Here is a 26202-nt window from a genome sequence, read left to right on the forward strand (position 1 = left end):
TGGCTTTGTTGAGAGCAGACACAAATCAGAGAAGTTGTAGTCCAAACTTTATTAGGACAAAACAAAGCATAGTTTTGAAACTTCTTTAAAAGAGAACACGCATCTTCCCACCCTCCTTCTTGAAATATGGAGAAATCAGGAGCCATAAAGGAAGCAAATGTTAATTAAGCACAGGATTTTGTTTCTCATCCACCCTCCTATCACAAATACATCCTTGCGCTTGTTCTCTCTGCTCAATATAAGGTGGTGGGATGCAACATTAATTCAGTAAACATGGTTTTGAAAGGGCAGCAGAACACATTACTAGTTGGAAACTAGATCCTCCTGAAAGGATGACAAAATTTCCCTTATCTGAATTTTGTGATAAACAAACTGATCCCCCTTATTCTTGGGTGTCGTCTGAGCAGTTCACAAGGTTAGTAGTGTTTGCTATCTTGAGCATCTAGTCTAAACTGTAAGGTGTTGGTGTGGGATGCAACTGAGTATTTTTCTAGTTTCTTTAGGAATAAGTGTCAGCCATACTTGACACTCCATCAGTAGATAATATTCCCACTCTTAATCGGTCACGTGAGGGCAAAGTTGAAGTGAACTTGCAAGACAGTGAAGGCTTTGCATGAGTGAATCATGTTTATAGGTCTTGTGAGGCTCCTCAGGGGCCTTTGGCATCCCAAGTGTATGAAACTGGTCCTGGTCACTCATAGAGCATGAAGACCAGACACAACTACTCCAGGAAACCTAAGAGAAGCTATAAGGAAACATATCATTTTAATTAACTCATGAGAAGTTAATTTCCTGTAGCTCTGATTAGACTTTCAACAGTGCTAGAGGCTCTAGAAATTGCTTGGGCCTGATTCCTGACCGCTGCACCTGTAAGGTGAGTGCCTCATTATTCCCTTGCCCTCCTCCTCCAGCTGCCAAAACTATGTGGCTTTTCTAGTTTTCATCTGCTTCTGCCAGTGCTTCCTGCTCAGCTAATTGAGTACAGAAATGGTTTAGAGCTCTCTAGAAATGATGTTGAAATTCTGGTGGCCATGTATCCTACTTCACTGAGAATAGTCATCTGTATGAAGGTCTGCCAGAGGACAACCTTCTGTTTGAAGGCCTGCCTGGTCCAAGCAGTGGAGGTTGGTTCATTAGGGTAAATGGGGCTAGCCTTCTTACTTATATCCAGTCCAGGGGGGTGACCATTCCTGTCAGCTTCTTTCGTCTTAGGCTCAGTGTTGCCCTTGTAGAACTCAGCAGGGAGGAGCATGGGGACAAGACTAGAATTAGTTGACTCTGCCTGTCATTGGCTCTGGCTCCACCCACTGAGGGGCTCCCTGCCTTTACCCTACCATTTTCAGTGTTGACCCACCACCACCACCACTGGATCCAAGTCCAGTTTAAAGCTAAAAAACCAAAAGAAGGAAGAGCAGGTGCCTTGAAGTTGGCTGTGATAGTTAACATTTGAACAGAAAACCGAGCAGGCACACAGACTTCCCCACTAAGGTGAGATGTAGCTCTGATCCACACTTCTGTTTGTCCTGCTCTTTACTGCTGAATTAGAGCAAACATCAATTGGGTTTTCTGTAGATTGATGCTTGCTCCAATTCAGTGGTGAAGAGCGGGTTTTCTCGGGGCAAACGGAAAATTGCTCGGACCAGTATCTAGAGAGCATGAGAAAACCTCTTGGACCTGTGCTTCCTAGGCATGGGACAAGCAGAAGTGTGAATGAACTCAAAGTGTACTACTACCAATTAAAGGAATCAGTTCTAAATTTGCATCTCTCTATAAATTAACATACACAAATTTTACACGAATTCACATCCTCTTGGCTCCTGTTTCTTGGTGAAACATTTCCTCTCCTTTGTGCATACAAGAGGCCATTCTAGTTGGAATGGTCCTCTTAACCTTTGCATTCTCTACTTTTGATCCTGAGTGTATTCTTGCCTGATCATTTTTTTAAAACAAACAAACACACACACACATCACCGCTAAATTTAAAAGTAAGAATGGATTAAAAAGAGTACAAAATTTTAAAAACTACAAAATATGAATGTGCTTCCCCACATTGGGTTGCTTCTCATTAAAGTATTATTTCTCATTATTAGAAATAAAGCATTGTTTCTTCACGTTTCTCATTGAAGTATTATTTTCCATGGGAAATATTGTTTCCATTGAGTAAATATTTCTGTTGAAACAACTCTAATAAGTCTATTCAGTTACTGTCATACAGAGCTAGTCTTTATCTAGGAGGCTATTCAAATTCTAAAGTAGTTATATACAGACATATCAAAAATTCAAGTAGAATTCATTGCACATTTACTTGGCATACGGTAAGTAGGGCAAGCTGGAATAGTATGTGGGGTCCAGTGGAAAGTTGAGAAGGAAAGACCACTTTATTTTTCACTTTTCCAGGAAAAGGGAAGCTGCCCCATGGTGTGCTTGCAAAATGTCTGAAAATGATGCTAGAAGGGAAGTGGAGAAGTGGAGGAGCAGAGGCCCATAGTCATCAGGTCAGTGCTGCATATAAGAAACCAGCCTCATCTGGGAAGTAAAGGTTTAGCTCAGCAAGTCAGTGTCTCTGCTTTATCTGAGAGGAGAGAAATAGTGGATATCATAATCAATGGCACCGCCCTATTAAAGCAGAGTGTTAGGGTCTGCTAGTTTAGGGATTTGTCCAAAATAGCAACTGAAGCCACTGCAAATTGAAACCATCATAAATCCAATCAAGAAATCTAGGGATTTATAGTGATATAGGGATTTATGAAAGGGCTTGGGACTTCCACTAAAGTTATCACCTTCTCGATAGTGGCACCTGCCCTGTGGAACGCCCTCCCATCAGATGTTGAGGAAATAAACAACTATCTGACTTCTAGAAGACATCTGAAGGCAGCCCTGTTTAGGGAAGTTTTTAATGTTTGAAGTTTTATTCTGTTTTTAGTGTTCTGTTGGGAGCCGCCCAGAGTGGCTGGGGAAACCCAGCCAGATGGGCAGGGTATAAATAATAAAATGATTATTTTTATTATTATCACTCCGGCATTCTTTGGAAAAATCAGAATGAATATGCTGGTTTAAGTGTAGAGTGATATCTACTCGAAGTATACATCAGCTTCAGTCTTCTCTCTAGTAACCAAAGCTTACTTTAGTATTTGTTTTGAAATAGATCACTCTCCTTTCTGACTGTATGTTAACAAACTCAAATAATGAAATAAGCTTTGACATAAACTTTTTGCAATATGCCAGGCCATTCACTTAATGAGTTGAACTGGCTGACTGGACCCCAGACTGCCAGGGTTTCAAAATCTACACTGCAAGTTTTTGTCACATCAGAGAGTCTTCCCTTCCTGTTGCCCCCACAGAACACAATTCACACGGACAGGTCATCAGAGCGAGCCTTACTGCTGGCGCGGCTGGTTTTGCTGAGCCTACGTTTGTCATGGAAGTAGCCATTGGGAACCAGGGTGGGTGTGGAGCTATTGGCGGCCTCCGAAGCCTGAGAATAGTTAACTTGGATAAATGGCGCTTCCCTGTCTGCGTCATCTTGGTTGTGAACCCTCTCCGTTGCAAAATTGGCAGTGTTCTGCTGAGAGGCCATTTTGTTGCTGAAGGGACTGATAAATTTTCCACCAGGGTTGGCCAAACACTGATTAAAATCTGGAGGAGGGGTACAGCTTTGGCTCATCTTTGCTTGGGGGTCTGTTTCCAGTTTGCTGGCGACTGGGCTGGGGCTGCGTTTGTAAGAAGGGGAGAACTTCTGCTTGGCTTTCTTCCATCCCAAGTGATATAGTTCAGCCAGGCTTAAGAACAGGGAGAGTGCTGCTACGGCCAGCATGAAAATGATAAAGATGTTCTTCTCAGTTGGCCGAGAGACGTAGCAGTTGACTGGATGGGGGCAAGGCTTCCGTTGACAGATATAGAGCGTCTCAAGGAAGATTCCATACAGCATATACTGCCCAATGATGAATGCTACCTCCATGGTGGTACGGATTAAAATGCTGCAGACGTAGGTGTTCAACAAAGTGCCTTGAAGAATGATCCTCCCACTTGGCTCATCCCAGCAGGACAGCTCTGCCTTCTCGGGCGCTTGGTACTCCTGCTGGTGGAAAGAATCTCCCTTGCTCTGAATTGCTGTCGACGCTTCTTTGGCCTCCTTTAGCTTCCTCTTCTCCTCCATGCGCACTGTGTGCATTGCATGTCCCATGTACAGCAGGGAAGGGGTGGAGACAAAGATGATCTGAAGGACCCAGTACCTGATGTGGGAGATGGGGAAAGCTTTGTCGTAGCAGACATTCTCACAACCTGGTTGCCGGGTGTCACACATGAAGTCGGACTGTTCATCTCCCCACGAAGACTCTGCGGCTGTGCCCAGGACAAGCATTCGGAAGATAAAGAGCACAGTCAGCCAGACTTTCCCCACCACTGTGGAATGCTTGTGGACTTCCTCCAGGAATTCTCCTAGGAAGCTCCAGTCACCCATTTTGGCTCAGCAGAGAGACTGGTCTCTGAGGGAGAGAGAGAGGAGAGAGAGTGTGTGTGTGTCTTGCTGAAATAATCTTATTTATGCATAAAAGTACTTCTGTAGTTCCATATCATCTCATATCAGGGCAGTATACAATGTTATAACATATAACACCATTTTTAAAAATGCAAATGCAAATGCAATGGAAGAGAAATAATTGCCAATAAATAGTACTTCCTCTGTAGATAGAGTGGCATTTGAAAGGCTCCAAAACTGCCACAAAAGCAACTGTGGAAGCAGACAAAGGCAACTTTTTTTTTGTAGATAAAGCATTATACCACTTCATTATAGTACAGTGGTACCTCGGGTTACATACGCTTCAGATTATGGACTCCGCTAACGCAGAAATAGTACCTCAGGTTAAGAACTTCACTTCAGGATGAGAACAGAAATCGTGCTCTGGCGGTGCGGCAGCAGCAGGAGGCCCCATTAGCTAAAGTGGTGCTTCAGGTTAAGAACAGTTTCAGGTTAAGAACGGACCTCCGGAACGAATTAAGTACTTAACCCAAGGTACCACTGTACTATACTGAAGTAGGATGACTAAGTCAAAGTACTTCTGGAAAGCTGAAAAATGTGTCACTTGGTCTCAGCATCACCAATTCACATTTTGCCCCACTGTGTTGTTTTAGTTGTTTAATCTAGCAAAGAAATTGATTAACAATATTATAATCCTAAACACGTCTACTTAGAAACAAGTCACATTGAATCCAGGAGGGAGTACTCCCAAAAAAAGTAGGCAGTGGATTGAAGCCTAAAGCTTGCAGTTCTGCTTCTTTTATACATCAAAGCACCTCTTTAAGCATATCACAAGTACTCTCAGCCACCTTGCATGGGACCACTCGTGCCTAAGTCTTTGGTCATACACCCATGCCTGTCTACCATGAACTCACTGTGTGATGACCTCATTTAACCTAGTAGCCAAACTCTCCAGTGTTTCCATTCACCACGCCTCTACTTGCGTATCTATTTCCCTTCCTCAAAACAGTCCCATTGTAAGTTGGGCAGCAGAACACAACTTTGAGTGAGCGAATGCTGTTCATTTGAGAGCGGGCGTCTACACATCTGGATGTTGCGGTCGACATCCCTATGGCACTGTTTCTTTGAGATCACCCAGCTATAAAAACCTTTTGTTACTTTCTTTCAGAGGAGGGAAGTTTTCCCTTCCTTGTTTTCATGGCCATAACTTCCTTTTGCTTGTGGTATCACATGCACTGAATGAGAGGGAAGACAGAGACACCGTACTCCATTACTCTTTGCTCCAGACAAAGCAGCGTCCTTGACAAGCAAAGAATAGCGAAGCAGTTTAAAGAACTCCCTGTTACGAGGTGGGCAGACCATTCCACCCATGTAAGCTTCTGCTTCAGAGAACTCTCTTTGTATGAACTTCTGTTATTTGCTGCAGGGAGGCCAAGAATCCTTCACTTAAAACACACACACACAGAAAGCTTGGAGGCCTAGCTAAAATTGGATCTGCAGTGATATAAATAGCAGACCTCAACAGCTAGCACTATGTTTTCCCACAAGAAAGGTGACCAAAGACTGTTAGCCCTGCAGAAGAGGGTTAGTGATTAAATGTATTTTTTAAAATGCATGGCCGTTTCCCTACCATATGGTACATGGAAGTCTGTTGGCTGGTGCAAATTTGAATGAAAATCTGTATGGCCAATATAAGTTTGGGAACCTTGACTTTTGGACCCTTTCCACATAGACCCTTTCCACATAGATCTCTACTAGGAAATGAAATCCCCTTGCAATGGGGAAAAGGGCCTATATGAGTCTGCCTTCAGGGCCTTCTCTGTCAAATGCTTCTTGTGATGGATGCTGAACTTGTGATGGGTGAAATTAAGATATTACAATATTCACTGCACAAAAGGAATGCTCGAAGCTAAGCCCATCTAGTATGGATATTCTTTAACAAGGATGTCCGTTCAAAAGGAAAACATTGATGGCGTTTGCTTTTGGTGCCTTTTAGATGTTATAGCAGTGGCTTTGGAATAGTTTTTCCGTAGCTTCATCCCATGGTGTGGTTGTAACATTTAACGGTATGGCACGGTGCAATCGGGGCCAATTGTGTTGGTTCCTGATTCTGGTTCAGCTACGATCATATATGAAGGACTTGCACAAATGGCACCACCAATGCAGTGCTGAGCTTTTAAACATTATGACAACCATTCTCATCCTTTGGTCCACATATGTTGTTGGACTACAACTCCCATCATCCCTAGCTAGCAGGACCAGTGGGCAGGGATGATGGGACTTGTAGTACAACAACATCTGGGGACCCAAGGCTGAAAAAGGCTGCATTATGGCCACACTGTGGGATGAACCTCATGGAAGAATAATTTCATATTTGGAAGTTAACCACTGAAAGGGCTTTTACTGTGTTGGCACCCATGATAGAAATTTATCCCAAGGCAACTTTGCCTAGTGCCTTTAAACTTTGAAGTATCAAGAAAAGGTTTCTCCAGTGTCAAATTGTTTTTGTAAGTGCCTTGAGAGCTTCTGCCCCAAAGTGGGACATAAATCTCTCAAATAGACACATACATTTTAATTAAAATAAAAAGTGACTCTCAGGGATGACTTACAGCAGGGCAATCTAAAATCAATGCAGCATTCAACATTATGTTGCTGCTTTTTAAAACTGTACCAAATAAACGAGATACTTAACAATAATCAATCTAGAACTCACACTAGAAAGGGAGAGGGGGAAAAGAGGCTAGTTGTCTCTGAGATGCTCTGAAATTTCAGAGAGTCTTCTGACTCATCATTAAAGTGCTGTAAGAGTCTCTGTTGTTTTGCTACACATTGCTCTCTGAAACCACAGAGATTATTGTAAAACAATTGAATTGGAAAGTATACTCCAAAAGCCTCCCTCCATGTTTATGAATGCTGTGAATATACTGAGTTGAAGGACTGCAAGCAAAGGATAATGCTAAGTGGCGTTATCATACCTTGGGTGTGAGTGTGCTGAATGCTGCTGCACAGATGGGTGTTTTACTTCGTATCTTTATCAGCGAGTTCAAAGCTGACTGAACTGGCATGTAACAAAGCATGTAAATCTTATGTCTGGTACTAAATTGGGAGGTGTTGGATACGCCAGCGAGGACAGCCAAATAATACGGATGAACCCAGGAAGATTAAGAAATACTGTATTGACATAGTCTGAGCGCGGTGGAAAGAGAAGACTACAGTTTCATTTTTGAGGCTGTATTGTGGTGCAGTCAGTAAAAGGGAGATTGCTTTTATTTGTTTATTTAAGGAGACGCAGGGAACAACATGGATAAATGCCTCGTAGCAAAAACTTAGCATGATACTGGTCTAAAGAAGGACATCATACAGCTTTCTCAGCATTATATGGAACATCTGAATTTTGCACAGATGCATCACAAGCTGTATTTCTTGGATTCCATGGTGCTTGGCTCCACTGTTTACTCTACCCCCTTCCAGTCTCTTTTCATGTACGTGTGTGTATGTGTGTATGAGAGAGAATATCTAACTGCGGGTAACACTCCATGCATCACAGTGGGCTTTAGTTCACAAAAGCTTCTGCCATAACTTCTATGTGAGTTTTTAAGGCACCATGTGTTCGCTGGCTTGCTGAATCAATGGTTTTTAGTTTATCTTTTTTTACTAGAACCTCAAGATTCCTCAATTGGAGCTCGTGGTTTGGGTGCAAAACAGTGGCTCAAGAGGCCAGGTAAATTACCTATGAGTGCAATGGCCTGTATATACGTAAGTACAAATCTAGTTCACTACAGATCAGGGATTCTAACTACCTAATTTAGGGTGGGGTAGGTAAGGTATTGTAACTTGTGACTGGGAGACGGGAAATCCTTACATTGCAAATTATCCAGCAATCTACCAATAGATCCTGACCTTCCTTTCTCCCACACCTGTTCTAGTAGATAAATGGACAGATGTTTCTGTCCATTGTCAAACATGTGACAATATGTCCACATTCTAACCTACATACAAATTAGCTAGAAAGGGGAAACATAACACAATCCAGAGGGGGCTGGGTTTTTAATTTTTATGGGAGCAAATTAATCAAACACATTTTTGAGCAGTTTTGTTTTTTCAGTAGATATTCACTCAATATTTAAATATCGGGGCTTTTTGTATTTTTTAAAGTCTCCTTTTAAAAGGAGGGGAAATCAATTTACTACTTTTTCTTTTTCTTTTTGGTTCTCTGATGAGATCTTTTGGTCTGTTCTTGATCCCCACTGCTCCCGTAACTGCTCATCCGTTCTATTTCTTTCAAGTGCCGTGAGGACACAAAGGAGACAAGGACAGTGGAGGAGGGTATGTGAAATCAGCCTACAGGCCAAAGAGAAAGGAGCTGGAAGAGGAATGATTGCCTATGCTGGTATGCTTCAGATTCCTTCCAACCGAGTACTGACATTCCCAAGGGCAAAGTACAGGGATAAAATAAAATGTATGTGATAAAAATAATGCATAACTTGCTTGCAACAGTGAGAATGCTTTGCATAGTTCCCAAGAGACTGTGGATTCAGAATCTCACCATTCTGAACTCTGAACCCTTAGGAATTGTCTCACCATTGGAAAATCCAGAGAGAAGACACAGGGGCAGCTGAGACTGTTCAGTTTGGTGTCTGATTGGTTTTATATATAGTGCATCACCCAGAATTTGCTAATGTAGGGACTGGTACAAAGAGGAGCCATGTAATATTATTTGTGCTAGAACCATAAGCAAGGAAAGAAACAACTATCTGATTTTTCAAAGACATCTGAAAGCAGCCCTCTATAGGGAAGTTTAAAACGTTTGATGTCTTACTGTGTTTTAATTTGTTGGAAGCTGCCTCGAGTGACTGGGGCAACTGCTAGATGGGCTGCATCACCACCACCACCATATCTGGACAGGCAAACATACTCCTCTGCTGCTGCAGCCTCTGGTGCAACGTAAAATGTTGAGTACCAAGCATGAAATAGCCTGATCAAGCATGTGCAGTTGAGAGCCAGTGTGGTGTAGTGCTGGACTAGGACCTGGGAGACCAGGGTTCGAATCCCCACTCAGCCATGAAACTCACTGGGTGACCTTGGGTCAGCCGCTCAATCTCAGCCTAACCTAACTCACAGGCTTGTTGTGAGGAGAAAATGAGGAGGAGAAGTATGCTTGCCACCTTGAGCTCCACGGAGGGAAGGCGGAGTATAAATGTAATAATAAACAAACATGCAAACAAACACCTTCCACATGCTGGTTAGGGTTTTGTACAAAGGCTGAGGGGAAAGAGTTCAAATACTCAGTGCCATACAGCAGTTGTGACCCTACCACTACCTAATGTACCTCACAGAACAATTCTAGTACTTGTGGTCTGTTAACTGGAATGAAATTGGACACATTCCAAGTGAAAGCACAAGTTTGTGATGATAGTATTTGGGGATCAGTCCTGATGGAATGGGACTTTTTATTTTCCCTTACTGAACAGCTGAGGGTCAAGAGGGCCTCGATTTTTCCAGAGACCTAACATACATCGACTGACATGCAAATATCTACACATAGATACGTTCAATAGGAGTGGGATAATACATCACACACACTCACAAACCAGATATCTAGTTTCACATGGGGCATGCACTACATAATCATCATATGGGAATTTATTGGCAGAGATATTGAGGAATTCCAAACAAAAAATAAATTGAAAAGTGGGAGATCAAAAGAGCTGTTTCAGCTGAATTCAGATCATGGGCACGTTGGCTGGTTTTGCACAGCTTGCCTCTAGTAATAACCACTTCAAAAGAATAACAATGCAATTGTACTTGGTGGTCTAACACAGCTTGGTCCAAGAGCATTTGGTTTCTCTGGTCTATTCATCTTCCCATAACTCCCTGACTGTGATGAGGCCAGCTCCAGCATTCTTATAACTTAAGTCAAGAAGAAACTTCTGTTAGCAAGACCACTCATCTGTCTCTAACCATAGGTAGCCCTTGATCTCTAATTCTATGTACAGGTTCTTCTAAGTCCCATTAAATAAAGTAGGACATAGTCTCAAGTCAAAATGCCTCAGAACAGTCTGTTGGTTTCTAGAGGTTATGGCAACTAGAAGAAAGCTCTTGTCCTGTCTTCTACTTCCAAATCATGTGACTTTTTTTGTTTTGTTCCCCTCCCTAAAATTAGTATATTGTCAGACTTCATCACCCCCACTAAAATATACTTTTTATATAATATTTTTATTAGTTTTCAATTACAGTCCAATAATAGCCTCATTATTAAAAAACCCCCAATTTATAATGCAATTGTTAATATCAATCGTTCAAATACTGAATTATATAATTTAGCTAAAGAACGCCCCCCCCCCGCAAGCTAGATTTGATGGTTTGATGATTTTCATTACTCCTGCTTTCCAAAATCTTATTAATTTCAATTACATCTGTAATCATTTTATTCACTTCATAAATAATAAAGGATGGGGACAAATCAGCTCTAAGTCTTCATAATAAATTTTTTGCAAAATAGAGCTTCCCTTTTTCCTTTTTCGACACACACAATTCCGTTTGATGCTATAGTCCATATTTATAATCCAATTTATTCCATACTTGCTTGTATAAATATAATTTGAACTAACATTCAGAGGACGGTTGCCGAATCATAAATTTAGAGAAGAAAACTTTAAATAAAGAAACCATAGGCTCGCCTCCCCCCACCGTCTTTTATAGAATCATAGAATCGGAAGAGACCACAAGGGCCATCGAGTCCAACCCCCTGCCAAGCAGGAAACACTTGCACCAAATGAAGTCTTATCTCAAGTTCACACCTTAAAGTCCTTGCAGTTGGTTTGTTCCACAGTTTGTGATCTCATCTCTTCTAGCATGCACCTGTACTTTAGTCCAATTAAGCTCTAATTAACAGGCAAACCTCTGTTTCTTAATGGTGGCACTGGAGGGTTTTTGCCAGCCAAAGTGCTTTTATACTCAGCGCCTCCCTGCCCCCCACATTCCATGCCAGAGGGAGAGCCAGGTACCAAGACAAACTGCAAGTGAAGCCCATTCCCCCCTTCCTTGGGGGGAATTTGCAAGGATAATTACCCTCAATCATCCTTGTTTTTCCTTCGTCAACAATCTCTTGCTGTCTTGGAGGCTGCCTCTGTTAAGTCAGAACAGACCTGGAAGCCACCCCTAAAATATTCTTATTTAGATCAGGCTGTTTAGCAGCACACTTACCTGGGAGTAAGCTCCAGTTAATGCAAGGGAACTGCTTCTGAGTAGAGTATGTATAAGATAGTGCTGTCAGTTTTACTATGCATGTAATGAAGAGCAAATATTCTACAAAATGTGCACATACAAAAAAGAAACAATGTAAAGCTTCCAACTAAATCTAGCAAGAAGAATCCAGCCATATGACAGCAAAGTTCATCTCTAGTGGTTATAGGTTTCTGCAGTTATCAGATAGCCTTCTCAGCAACAAGAATCCGTTTAAATTAAATAACGTCAAACTCTCTCTAGACATTAAAGCTTTCTTTGGTTATCAGATATCAGTCTTATATGAAAAAGCTGAACAGGAAAGCATAAACGGCTTACTGTTTAGGAGGTAATAAAAACTAACAAGGACAGCATTCATAAGGACGTGAACTTTCTCACATTAGATGGACACTATTAAACAAGGAAAAATACTCCAAAAGTATATAAATAACCCAGCACATATCGTCCTTTTTCTGTAAACAGAGAGATGGTGGCTGCCTCACTTCAGATTTCTGATGGTTCTTACTATTGCTTGTTTTAAATTTAAAGAAAACCAGTTCCAAATTCTTACTCCCTGAGCTTCCCGCAGTTTGTCACATTGACCATTTTACTCACCTGAATGGCCTCTTGCCTTTAAACGACTCGTTGTTGTGTTACTTCGTGTAGAGTCTTACCATGGACTTTTGAACCATCTTCCCACCACTTTTTCTTTCCTCCTTTCCTTCACCTGTGGTTTCTCACACCCCCTTTGTATCTCCTTCCTCTATGTATACCCGCTTCCCTCCTCACCTTTTGTCTTTCTCACCCCTCCCCTGGTCACTGTTCTAGAAAAAGGAGTCATATTATAGGTTTCCTCCACCCCTTCTCCGCTTTCCTCTGAGGTCTTCCCCTTGTCTCTGCAGGCCTGCGATGCTGACTCTTCTCCCTTGTCGAGAGACAAGCGCTGCACACCAAGCGCTCTTCAAATAGCAGGTCACTATCAAGCTTTCCTTGAAAGTCAGGAACAGTGATGCCCCTTCTGCAACCAGAGCTCTCTGAAGGCAGTTTTACCCGCCGAAGAAGGGAAAGGGTTAGGGTTGAGGGGCGGAGGCAGGCTGTCCCTTGTTGATTCTGGAAAGCGCAACCAATCAAAGCATAATTCCTAATGTTCTGAGATTCCCTTATTCTGACAAGAATACTTTCCAGCAAGCCTGGTTGGCGGGGGGGGGGGAGAGCAGAGGAAATACGCATGCACATAAATCAACATTTGTGCATGGGTCAAAAGTTAAAAATAGAAGGAGCGGGTTCTGGATCATGTTTGCAACACGAACAGCCTATTGAGAAGAACATAGAGAGTGACCCAGCATCAATATCAAAGCTTCAGTGGAGAGCAAGAGCTTTGTTACAGATGAAAGTGTCAACTGAGGGATGTTACCTGTAGTAAACAGGTTTTACTTAGGCTTGGTGTGTGCTAGGAAGAGTGAACCACACTTCATAGGTCTCCCCTCAGTGTGTGGCATGCCCTCCATTTTGGACGAAATATTGTCGTTTGTTGACTTTGAGACTCCCACCCTGTCCTCTTTTTCAGTTCTGTCTGTCAAATTTTCAAATGGCGAGATATTCCCCACAGGGTGGTAAATGTGAGGGGTATGCCTGAAGTTATTCTCATATGTGTGGCTTCTAATAAAACGTACATTGTTCTGCTATTATGAGTGTTATGTTCTCTGCCTAAAATGAGAAGGCAGCCAGAGGAGATCGTCACAGCAGCCATGAAGTCCTGAGCCACCCCAGAGCCAGTCGCCTCAGTGTGGATGTTGAAGTCCCCTAGAACCAGCAGTCTGGGAGTCCTCAACATTGCCTCCGAGACCGCAGCGAAATGGGTGGTAAACCAGCAGAATCCCTAATCTGTCCCGATTGCACAACACCAGAAACACACACTCTAGATCCCTCCCCCACCTGACTGGATAGAGAGCCTGGAGAGACAGAGAGAATTTCTATAGACCACAGCAACTTCCCCTCTCTGACCCTCAAGTCTGGCCTGATGCTGTACCATGTACACAGGTGGGCACAGCTGAGTGGGACCAGCTCCACTCTCTTCATCCACCCAGGTCTCGGTGATACAAGCAAGATTGGCCTCCTCATCCACAATCATGGATAAAAGAGGTATTTATATGGCAGTTTCCAACAGTGAGATATGCATAAAATGGCTCACAACATAATAAATTGGTGTATTATTTAATGCAAAACACTGAAAGGGAGAGGTTGGGGGAAGAAAGCAATATAGTTGCTGTGTGAAACGGCCAGCTGTAGCTACATTAGCCATGCATCTCAACTGGCGCTCCTCACCTGCACACCGCATTCTCTTGGAATTGCAACACCGAATTTTTAAAATGGTCTTCACTTCAACTATGTCTGACATTATGAAATTACACTCAGGTTCTTACACACCTCTACACAAATCAATCAATGTGGTGCTTAAAAGGTGTGTGTGTGTGTGTGTGTGTGTGTGTGTGTGTGTGTGTGTGTGTATAAAGGGTGTCTGTGTCGTAGAAGGGTGAAAAAGTATCTTTAGGCAATATGCAGAAAAAGACTGGAATATTTTTTTCCTTGCTGTGGTTTGTTTGTGCGATTTGGAATAGGGAATATGGTGTGGTACTTTACCCTTTCCCTACCTGCCAATTTCCTGCTCCAGATCTCTCCCCAAGCATCTTTTACTATCAAAACTCCAAGTCTGTGTTTATGCTTGGAGACCCCATTGCAGAGGCTAATGGGGAAAAGTTTGGAGTGGGGAAAACAGTGGGTGATAAAAGAGTTAAGCACCTTCTCCACTTTTTGATCAGCTTCAATTTGGCCGGAGAAAGCTAACTTTCTTGTGAAGCGCTCTCCTACTCCATATCTATTGTTAACAATGTGCAGTTTGTCCCTTTGCGGCAAGGAAAGAAATGCATTGTCTCAGGGAGGATGTCTTTTACAAATGCAAATAATACTTAAATATGCATTTGGTTTTTAGGCTCAGAGAAGAACTTGTGGAGTCATGACACATGTTTATTCAAAAGCCCATGTATAATGCAAGAGTATGAGCTCTTTTTGACTTGCAGATAAAGGCAGAGCAGCAAAGCAAAGCATGAACATTCATTGCATTATTCTACACATTTAGTTTGATAGACTGGCCCAGACCATTCAGTCATTGCTAGAGGGAGAGAGAAAGCCCCTGTAATGGATTTTATGATGATGTGATGACAGCAAGGAGGAGACACATTAGGTGCAGATTGCCTAAACCGTGGTGATGTCATGTAATATGTACAAACATTCTAACTGTCTTGGGGAAAGTTCACAGTAATAGCTTGCAGCTTCAATTTGGCTGGAGAAAGCTCTCGTCCATCCTAGGGCTGGACAGGAGGGCCTAGGCAGGGAGATTGCAGTTTAGAAAGCTGAAAGTGGAGAGTTTTCAGGAGGCAGATGGGCTAAGGAGTAGACGGTAAGCCTAGGGTCCAGATGGGGCTGAGCTGAAGAAGGGAAGGAACTGAACCGAAAAAACAAGAACCTCAGAAGAGAGTAGGGGGGAGAAGATGAAGCCTGCAAAAAAGTCAGGGAACTGGGGAAGCAACTGTAGAAAAGCATTCCAAGGCCTAAATATAGAAGGAGCTATGGGGAGGGCAGGGGGAGATGGAGGGAAGGGAGAGATGAATCTGCTGGCCAGGCTCTATAATGTAAAGAAGACATATATATCTTGGAGAATGGCAGTGGTAGAACATCTTACATGCAGAAAGCATCAGGTTCAATCCCTGGCATTGCCAGGGAAGGCTGGAAGAGTTCTGTACTTGAAACCCTGAAGAGCTACTGCCAATTAGTGTATTATTTATATATTTCATTAAAAAATCAAACACTGTTTGATTGTAAGAACAACAACAACAACCTCAAAGCGGTTTAGCGTAGATTGACCAAGAAACTTTATACTGTTTCTTACTATTTGTTCAAAAGGGAGGTCTCTGGAACCTCTGAAAACAGGATTGTTATACAAAGAGAGCTGTCAAGATTGTTGCAAAGACAAAATAGGAACTTTCCTTACATGCTGCCCTGATTGCAGGAATGGTAGCAGACATGTGAGACAGACTGATAATACCGCACAACAATAAACACATTGCACTTTCCACTAGTGCTTCCTTCTATAGGTTACTTTAGCATTTGCTACAACAGCTCTGTAAGGCAGGCAAGTATTATTATGCCCATATGAGACATGGAAACATAAGGAAGTTGAGAATGAGGACCGAACTACAGGTGTTCCAGTGTTGCTATTCATGCCATTGCCCCATTCACAGATAAAACAGGGCTGTCTTCCTTTTCACAGTAAATAAATCATGCAGGAGAGGGATGTCTGTTGCTCCATTTTTCTACCTTTCTGAAGAGTAAGCTATGAGTGGAAGAAAGTGGCTGGCGCAGTGAACTAAGGGAAGGGAAAGTGTGAAGAAAGGGTATTCACTACCTTTGGGGAAGAGCCATAGCTCAGTGGTGGGTCACATGTTTTGCATGTGTAAGGTTCAAGGTTGAGTCCCTGGGATCTCCAGGAAAGGCGGAAACCATGGAAAGCCATCGCTAATTGGTCTATAGATGGTACTGAGCTAGAAGGGGAGCGGGTGGCGCTGTGGTCTAAACCACTGAGCCTCTTGGGCTTGCTGATCGGAAGGTCGGCGGTTCGAATTTGTGTGACAGGGTGAGCTCCCGTTGCTCTGTCCCAGCTTCTGCCAACCTAGCAGTTCGAAAGCACACCAGTGCAAGTAGATCAGGAGTCAGCAAACTTTTTCAGCAGGGGGCTGGTCCACTGTCCCTCAGACCTTGTGGGGGCCCGGACTATATATATATATATATATATATTGGGGGGGGGAATGAACGAATTCCCACAAATAACCCAGAGGTGCATTTTAAATAAAAGGACACATTCTACTCAGGTAAGCCATCCCCCCCCCCACGACTCTCCCCTCCCTTCTCCACAGCACTGGATGAGCACCGGTGGCTGCTTACCTGTGTCTTGAGAGTGGAAGGGGCTGGCGGCAGGGGGACGATGAGCAGCTGAATAAGGTCCCAAATATAAGCCACACTTAAACTTTTCACGATTGGAATTTGGGGGGGAAAGTGCGGGTTATATATGGGCCATTACGGTATGTGATGGAATTTTATGTGAAAATTGTGTAAATCAGAGAAAGAGAGAGAGAAAGATTTATATTTTTTTGCCCCGACATGCATCACTTTGTGATCATTTTACTACTCATTCACTCAGTTTGGAGAGGCCCTTTAACATGTGGGTATAAGACAGCTGTTTGTTGCTACTGAAAATGAACTTTATTAATTGCTGAGGACTGCAGTAGCTATGAGGCTATCCACATTTGGAAAACACAAATGATCTCTGGCCTTCTATACCCCTCCGACTGGGTAGTTCAGGATCAGCCTGAAGTTCTCCAAGGGATTTCCTACTGGACAGCTCAGCTGACCTGAACAGCTGAGAGAACTGAGAAGTGGGGAGTCTTGCTAAAATGAACAAATTAAGGTGAGGATATTGTGCACAAAGGGCTTGCCCTTCCATGTGCTTGCATGCATAATTCTTTCCTGTTTCTTCACCCATTCAGCCGAATTTAGAAGCCAGGAAGAAATACAGATTTTTATTTTTTTCAAAGAAAACAAACCCACTCGCAAATGTATTTTAGCACAAAATGATTAGTTTAAGGATAAGCTCTGTAAGACAGACGTAAACACAAAGTCTATGAGGCTGAAAACATTAAAATTAAACTATTCAACTGTACAGAGATTTTTCATTTTTAAAATGTGAATTTTGATTGCCTTTCTTTCATAGCTCTCAGCTCTGACTTAAAAAATGTCAAAATCAGGGAAATACTCAAAATTTAAATTTTACCTCAAATGGTGACATCTGAAATTCAGAAATGAAATCTGAAATCATTCAATTTTCAGGAGTATGGTCAATTTCATTAACGAATATGATGAAAATAAAGTTTCTATATTCTGTTCCATGTGACCTATGCTATCAACTATTGATTGCTACAGCCTGTCCAGTGTCATATTTAACACTAATTTCATGTCGGCTGCTGCATTTCAGATGCTGTCAAGTGATGACAGCTTCTGCACATCAGCCATCAAAAAATGCTAACTACTACTGCTTGTCAACTGTCACAGATTGTCCACTTATGTGCATTGAACCTTATGCAGCATTTTAATTTAATTTTATGCATGCTTATACTCCAGTAACTGTTTGAGGCATTTGATTCTAAATAGAGATAATAGAAGCAATCTTTTGCATAGATCACTTCTGGAGATTAAATCCTATAACTTTAGATTCGTCGTCATTATCTTCATATTATTCTCCACTTATATACCTTAACAGCCTTCCTCTCCCACAGCCACAAGAAATCAAGGCAATCAGTCCACTCAGAGGTACAACTGGTAAAAGGGGAAATAAGACCATCCTATTTGCATAATGGGTAAGAAACAAAAATTCTAGTTTGCAAAGTGGCAAACCAAAGGTAATTATATTTCCTAAAGTAAGGACTTCCCCGATGTGAACTTTGTATTAGCTATTGCAAAACAATTCAGCACTTGTAGCTATTTTGCACATTCTTTATGCTTTTTTCCCTTGTTATCCGCCAACATTCATTCAGTTAAAGCTGCAATTCTGTGCACAGTTGAATGTAAACTTCACTAAATGCATTGTGACTTACTACCAAGTCAGAGAGAAATTCCTTTCTACCCACCATCCCAGAGCAGAAAGTGTGATTTGGGATGATGTGTGATTTGCACAGGACATCATCTTGAATCCATAAAATCTGCTCAAACCTCATTAAACAAAAGAATTTCAGGGTAAGACCCCAAAAAGAACCTACAAAATATACTCCCCCCCCATTCATTTTATCAGATTTTCGATAGACAGAGGTAGGGGCACAAAAATAGACGGATGAAGAGGTTTCTACTAATAATTTAGCTTTGGGGTTGATCTTTGGACTTGCAGGAACATACCTTCTCTGCTTGTATATCCAGGAGGGATCCTTGTCTGATGGAGGACTCTTCAGATTGGATAAACAAATCTCAGAAGAGTGTCAGAGCAGCACGACTTCTTATCAGGCAGCTGCCAGGAGGTTCCCAAAAAACCTGAAGGAAGCAGGCTGTAGGGTCTCCTAGCTTCTGAGTGCCGTGTGACATCCCCCAGCAGCTGTCGGGCTCCTATAGAGTCATCGTGGTGGATTGGGTTATAAATGTGGTCCCAAGAAGGCTTTATTGTAAGCAGTGACTTGGCTCTAGCCGAGCACTTCCTCTGCCTCCCAGCCTCTCTATTTTTAATGAAGGAATCTGGGGCTATCGCAAAGGAAGTCAAATTGTTTTAGGAAAACAATAGCAAAGTAACTAAAAGTTTATTGGTTTCCTCCCTTGGGGTCTGCGATGGAGTTGTCAATTGGACTGAAAAGATGGACGTACTGTTTGTTTAAAAGACTTAATTCACTGGACTAAATCAATCTAGCTTATGTCATTTTTTATTTTTTTTAAAGAGCGAGATCGTAGACTGATATGGAAGTGAAGCAGCAGCTTAAAAGTGCAAGTAAGATTTGATCATTAAGCTGTGCTTTTTAGAGTTTATGGTTATGAAAGGATTGGCTTGTATCCAACAAAGTTGTTCCATTAGCACAAGGACTTCTGCCTGTGGAACTGGACTTCTTCTCCCTCTCCTGCTCTAGGGGGTTGGGGGAACCACCTCCAAAAAGGTTGGGGGTGTGTTGGAGAGCAAAGGGAGAGGAGGAGAAGAAGGAGTCCTGTTGTGCAGGCAGAAGTCCTTGTGCCAATGGGATGACTTCATTGAAGCCAACCTGTTGCCTCTGGACCTAAGTGTCCAACTCTCCCTAATACTTACTGTCCCTGCAATGTTTCCCCACTTGAGTCATTCCATGTTAAGTCTAGGCTTGGAACCCAAATACCTGATGCCATCAGCTTTGCCAGCCTTCCCACATCTTAAGACAAACTTGGACAACCTGATGACCTCCAGATGTTTTGGACTATGATTCTTATCACCCCCAGCCAGTCCAACTGTGCTGGCTAGCTGGGGTTGGCAGGAGTTGTAGTCAAAAACATCTGGAGGGCATCAGTTTGGCCAAGGCCATTTTAAGATCTTTAGAAGAGGCTCTAAGGGGTACCTTCAGAGCAGGGGTGGGCAGACTTTAGGCATCTTGCATTTAGGGTGATTTTTACTCAAACCTCAAGATGTACCAACCATAGTCAGATACACTTTCCTAGAATTAAGGAACAGGATGTGTTGAGAATATGCTAAGCCCAGGAATTTGTTTTCACTATCAGAAGGGAGCCCACAGTCCTGCCACCTTTTGCTAAACAACTGGGAGCCAGAATGCTTGCTGATCTACTGCACATCACTTGGAGATCTACTAGTTGATCCCAATCTACCTTCTGCCCATCCATTTGTTTGCTATATGATTGGTCTGGGATACCCTAGACAAGAGCAGATTTTATTGCTAGATATGTCTTGCACAACTTGCAATGGTGTGTTGCATAAAGGTAAAGGTAAAGGTAAAGGTAAAGGTACCCCTGCCCGAACGGGCCAGTCTTGACAGACTGTGGGGTTTGTGCGCCCATCTCACATCTATTGGCCGGGGGCAGCGCTGTCCGGGGACACTTCCGGGTCACGTGGCCAGCGTGACATCGCTGCTCTGGCGAGCCAGAGCCGCACACGGAACGCCGTTTACCTTCCCGCTGGTAAGCGGTACCTATTTATCTACTTGCCCCCGGGGGTGCTTTCGAACTGCTAGGTGGGCAGGCGCTGGGACCGAGCAGCGGGAGCGCACCCCGCCGCGGGGATTCGAACCGCTGACCTTTCGATCGGCAAGCCCTAGGCGTTGAGGCTTTAGCCCACAGCGCCACCCGCGTCCCTGCATAAAGGTACCCAGTGAAAATATTAATGGGTTTAGATGTGGAACACATGAATAAGATGTATATGTTTTTATTGTGCCTAAACCCTGTTTATGGAAATGCCTCATTTGTAGATGATCCCCCATTACATTTTTTTTAATAAAAAAATTACTGAACAAAAACTTCCACAAGTGAACTTCTGAAACGTCCATTTGTGATTGGGAATAGTTTTGCATTGGCAAATTGACAGATTTGAGTAAAAGGGAACCTCCTGTTGGTAAACAAGTGTTCTGTCTATTGTGACAGCGAGTAGACTGCGCCAAAGTGCTGTGCCCTCAAGAAATTGTTACCAGTCAGAGTATATCACGGGAGTCTTGGAAATGGCTGTTTCCACAAAGCTGCCAGCTGAGAAGCCATCGGCACTTTGGGATGCTAAACCTTACAGGGCTCGCTTCTGGAACATCTGGTGCAGGAGTCTTTTTCGAGACTACCTGCCAGCCTGCCCATTTGCTACATAAATGAACATCGCCTCCAGAGCCAGGAGTGCCAGGAGCAACAAGAGCTTCCACTAGATTAATATTATTCAGTTTAGATGATGAGGGACAATTGGAAGTGAATGGAATTGTCTGCACGCCTAAGAAAAATACAGGCCTTTGCTGCCATAAAGCAGTTCCTGGCATCATTGGCATTCACTTTGCATCTCTGTCATCATCATCAGCAAACTCTCTTGATTTTGGGTCCACTAGATGTCCCTAAGTGTCGTATTGACTAGAATGGAGGCACCAACCCCTTCCCACCCATGTGATCTGGTATCTGCCCACTCCTTGCAGTGAATGGGTTTTGGAAATGTTAGTTTCACATTCTTGATGTCTCTCTCTTTTTTTGTGTTGCTCACGCATAGGGCATTCAACTTGCCTTTGACACCACATTGTCCAGCTAGCTTTGCCATCCAATGACTGCAGGTTGAGCATGGTTGTCAGCAAGGATTCCCTTCACATACACATGCTTTGACCCTGCCAGTCCCAACGGGCACAAGCCCCACTACTGATGAGAAAGATTGCCACACTCCAAGTGCCCTTAAATGAGTAATGTGTCCCTGGGGCTTCAAGACAGACATGGAGTGCCTATATTTTAACACCATCCAATCAAGCGCAGCAAAGATACAAAGTTGTGATACGAAAGTTCACAAAGAAGAAGAAGATGAAGAAGAAGAAGAAGAAGAAGAGGAGGAGGAGGAGTTTGGATTTGATATCCCACTTTATCACTACCTGAAGGAGTCTCAAAGCGGCTAACATTCTCCTTTCCCTTCCTCCCCCACAACAAACACTCTGTGAGGTGAGTGGGGCTGAGAGACTTCAGAGAAGTGTGACTGGCCCAAGGTCACCCAGCAGCTGCATGTGGAGGAGCGGAGATGCAAACCCGGTTCACCAGATTACGAGTCCACCAATCTTAACCACTACACCACACTGGCTGCTATGCAAACTCACACTTTCCCTCAGGATGGGATGGGCGCTTTGTTTCAGTGTTCTTGAATGGTTTGGTTGGTTGACCTGCTTGCTTTGCTAGCCATCCTTGAAGCCCCAGGTGACTCGACGGCTCCATTTCTCACTTCTTGCCCTCAGACCCTTCTTTGTGCCTTTGACTGAACGTTGGAACGCTGAATGTTGGAAGATTCAGGACTTCTTCATGCAACACATAGGTAATTAAAACTCTGGAGTTCGCTCCCAAAGGAAGCAGTGATGGCCACCAACTTGGAAGGCTTTAGAAGAAGATGGTGGCTGTGCCCTGCCTCCACAGTTGGTGGCAATAATGCTTCTGAGTATCAGTTGCTGGAAACCCCAGGAGAAGAGAGTACTTTTGTGCTGTGCTCTTGCTTGCTGGTCTCCTGCAGGTGCCTGGCTGGGCGCTGTGAGAACAGAATGCTGGGCTCGATGGGCTACTGGCCTGATCCAGCTTGCTCCGAGCTCAGTCTGCATGTTTGAAACTATCTTACTGTATTTTGTACCCAAGAGTATTGTAGCTGTGTTCTCTTTGCTGCTGCAAGGAATAAGGCATGAATCAGACCTTTGGATTGAGTAAGTAAAGCTTTTAAACTTACTTAACAGTGTGTGGTCTGTTCATTGCCAGAGGGTTAGAGAGGGAGGCAAGTGCTGCAAGCACACTAAATGGGATATGAAAAGGGGTCTAACAATCTATATTCCCACATTACGCTACTGCTTAACTCTGTGACCATTTAAAACTTTGCTGGGGACTCTCTCCCTCTGGAGAGTGTGTTAAGCCCTGTGTTTTGAATCCAGGCATCCTGCCAATTTTTTCTTTGGTTAATTACTCACATGTGGGTAACAGATCCTATTTTCCTCCCACACAAAAGGTGCAGAGGAAAGTGAACCGAGTGAAAACCAAATGTCATGTAACAGCTGATTGGGTAATGTGCAGAATTAGATATGATATATGTAATTGACACATCAGAATCCTGCCATTCCTTCTCACCTCATTCAGCCTTTTAAACTCAGCCCCTTGGAGCTTGCATCATGTTAATACTTTACCTCATGTGATGAAAAGTATCTCTATTTACTTTTCACCACAGGCCTTGACATGTCCTGAAGAGGTTTCAGCAGAGCCAGGACAAAAATATTTCTGGGGAGAAAATGGGACCAATGAGCTTGCCATGTACACCTGCTGTAACTGGACCGGTGTTCCAGGGAAAGTGTAGGTAATTTTCCTACTTGGGACATAAATATATATATTTAATGGTTCTCATAAATGTGCTCATGTAAAATGGGTGGTTTGTGTATGTGTGTGTGCCATTATCATACAATACTTAAGGGAGGCTGTTAGCAATCCAGTTCCTCTCTGGGTTACAACTTAGAGGAGGATTTCTTTATATTTATTATTTATATTTATAAAACTTTAAATATATTTACAGAAATATACAAATATTTACAATTATTTTGTGATGTCTACCTGTACATCTATCTGTATTGATATAATAATGTAGTAATTATCCATCTATATTCTTTTATTTGTTATTAGAATTTGAATGCCACATTTCAGTGTTCAAATGTCCCCAAACCACTCACATCAAAAGCACAGAACAACACAACACAATCCATTCATTCATTCTGGCCTTAATCCAAGCGAGAGTTAGGCGTTCTTAAAGTCCATGCAACTTAGGTTGCCTTCAGTCAACCTACTTATGGGGCACTCATCCTGATTTGTTTGCACAAAGTTTGCAGGAGGTTCAACAATGTTGGCTTTTTGTAATTGAGCATTTGTTCTGAAGTGTCCGCGGAGAGAGTAAATGACATTTTGTCAAGCAAATGCTACCCATACCGTCCAGAGAATTTTCCTGTCACTTACCTTATTGAAAAACGACCGGATTGTGGGAAGTGTGTTTATTGTTCGAAATCAGCTTTAATTGTACAATTTGAATTCGCTAGGGATGACTGAATCATACCTGAAAATGGCCTGGAAGCATCCTCAATGCGCTTAGGCAAGTGCATGACTTGGTGTGGGATTTGTGCCACTATCTGAGCCCACCCACCCCCAATCCAACTCCTGTGTACAGTATCGGTATCAACAGTATCAATCAGTATCACAATCTCCCCAGTATGAACAACAGGGGAGATTGTGGGAAAAGTGGGATTTGCCTGTTAGAAACTATTAAACAAAAAGAAGTGTTAACAGAATGGGTAGGGTGGATAAAATTGTGACTTTCACAGATTAGGAGGGTGAGGAAAAGCCCAGAGCCTGCCTTGAGGCATGATTTGGGGTATCTGCCTATTTGAGAGTGATGCATCAGTCCCGCATGTGATCCTCATATGGGCTAAGCAAAGCTTTTCGGAAAATTATTTTGTAAAGCAAAATAATTGTAAAGCAAAAAGAAATTAAATGGTTTTTCCAAAATCAAAGGGAACCAAAGACTGGTTAGCACAATGCACCCAGTATTTGCAAGCTTTGTTATAATGCCAAGTATACCACGGGATTTTACAACAGAAATGGCAGTTAACATAAATTAGACATGGTTTAAGAGGCAGGCGGAAGATTTTTCAGAGGAGCTTGAAAAGTGATGCCTCAAACTGTTTTCAAAGGCCTATATTTGTTTTCCCCCTACATCCAAAAAGAAAAGAGGGCAGACATGGAGGAAAATTGATTCTAAAATGTGGGTTGTTGTTTTTAAAATAAAAATAAAATTGACGAATTATAATTTGACTAGCATTTGGCAATTGTTCCTTGAGCTTTCAGATGAAGGACCTAGGAGTATATTGATATATGATGGCCATGAGCACTTTTAAATCCGACTAATTTCCATGATTTTGAATTATGGTGCTGGAGGAGATTCTTGAGAGTCCCATGGACTGCAAGAAGATCAAACCTATCCATTCTGAAGGAAATCAGCCCTGAGTGCTCACTGGAAGGACAGATCCTGAAGCTGAGGCTCCAATACTTTGGCCACCTCATGAGAAGAGAAGACTCCCTGGAAAAGACCCTGATGTTGGGAAAGATGGAGGGCACAAGGAGAAGGGGACGACAGAGGACGAGATGGTTGGATAGTGTTCTCGAAGCTACCAGCATGAGTTTGACCAAACTGCGGGAGGCAGTGGAAGACAGAAGTGCCTGGCGTGCTCCGGTCCATGGGGTCACGAAGAGTCGGACACGACTAAACGACTAAACAACAACAACAATTTCTATGAGAGCATATACTTACATCCAATGGTCAATGGGTTGGGGTTTGCTGACCTCTTACTATTTCTGCAGCCTCTTCCAGATCCATCCAATCAGCATGAAATGTAGACTTTTCAGCAACTGAGAAGGAAGCCCTCTCACCCCTTGTGCTGACTGGAGCCAATCAGAGCGGAAGCAGATGAGTCAGCCACAGAGGATTGGCTCCTAGGTTCACTCTGCAAAAGGTGTGTGGGAAGAACACCAAGAAGTAGTTGTCCTGTAAGGATCCTAAGCTAAGCATTTAGGAACACTGGAAACACGGGGTGTTTCAGGAGTAGGGCGCGCAAGGTCCGTTATATGCCATGGAGCTTTGAGGGGAAACACAGCTTAAGTCACTCCAAAATAAAATATTGTGGCACTCCAATTAATTGGCCTGTTTATGTGCACAGGAAATAGTAGATCTAGCTGAAAAGCCACTCATGGAGAACTGCTTTGATGGCTGCAATGCATCCCTAGTTATTATTATTGTATAATTACAGGATTATTGTATAATCTTAGAAGGAGACAAGGCAGTAAGGGTGTGTGGCTGCGATGGGGCATGGCAATGGTTAATGTGAAGGGCCCCTGCGCATCTGATTTTGCCACTACGCTACCACTTATACCTCTGATTTAAATAAATAGGAATAAAAAGTTGTTAAATCAACCATACTGTGTGTGTGTGTGTGTGTGTGTGTGCGCGCGTGCGTGCGTCCGTGCGTGCGTGCACATCTTGGAAATGGTGCCATTCTTTGGCACTAATGAACATCTCATGCATATTTCTTGATTATTTTATTGGGCTTATCAGCTGGGGGAGGGCTCTCAATGTGCCCTGTTGACTTGTCCCCAAATTGGTAAAACTGCTGAGCACTTTCATAGTAAGCAGTGCTGTGTGTCTTGTGTGTGGG

General features: G+C 42.9%; 1 protein-coding gene and 1 long non-coding RNA gene across 8 annotated transcripts; one reads left to right on the plus strand and one right to left on the minus strand.

Moving 5' to 3' along the window:
* Positions 1-34: 34 nt before the first annotated feature.
* On the minus strand, positions 35-19136 carry GJA5 (gap junction protein alpha 5). Of its 3 annotated transcripts, none has more exons than XM_082221497.1 (2): positions 18701-19136; positions 35-4484 (listed from the first exon to the last, which is right to left on the minus strand). In XM_082221497.1, the coding sequence occupies exon 2, from the start codon at positions 4457-4459 to the stop codon at positions 3350-3352; it is 1110 nt and encodes a 369-aa protein (XP_082077623.1). In that variant the 5' UTR covers positions 4460-4484; positions 18701-19136; the 3' UTR covers positions 35-3349. The 3 variants fall into 3 exon arrangements, with proteins under 3 accessions (XP_082077623.1, XP_082077624.1, XP_082077622.1); XM_082221498.1 differs by lacking the exon at positions 18701-19136 and adding an exon at positions 16700-16723; XM_082221496.1 differs by lacking the exon at positions 18701-19136 and adding an exon at positions 12317-12793.
* On the plus strand, positions 16824-25961 carry LOC309531797. Of its 5 annotated transcripts, XR_014219456.1 has the most exons (5): positions 16826-17222; positions 18088-18168; positions 19228-19277; positions 23181-23302; positions 25352-25961. It is a non-coding gene; the product is annotated as an uncharacterized lncRNA (long non-coding RNA). The 5 variants fall into 5 exon arrangements; XR_014219455.1 differs by lacking the exons at positions 23181-23302; positions 25352-25961 and adding an exon at positions 20624-21468 and having other exon boundaries at positions 16824-17222; positions 19228-20242; XR_014219457.1 differs by lacking the exons at positions 23181-23302; positions 25352-25961 and adding an exon at positions 21495-22204 and having other exon boundaries at positions 16827-17222.
* Positions 25962-26202: the final 241 nt, after the last annotated feature.

This window comes from Podarcis vaucheri, assembly GCF_965113315.1.
Source record: "Podarcis vaucheri genome assembly, chromosome: 4".
NCBI lineage: Eukaryota > Metazoa > Chordata > Lepidosauria > Squamata > Lacertidae > Podarcis > Podarcis vaucheri.

Coding starts and splice junctions, on each gene's coding strand:
- GJA5 (XM_082221497.1), bottom strand. CDS start 4,459: ATGGGTGACTGGAGCTTCCTAGGAGAATTCCTGGAGGAAGTCCACAAG.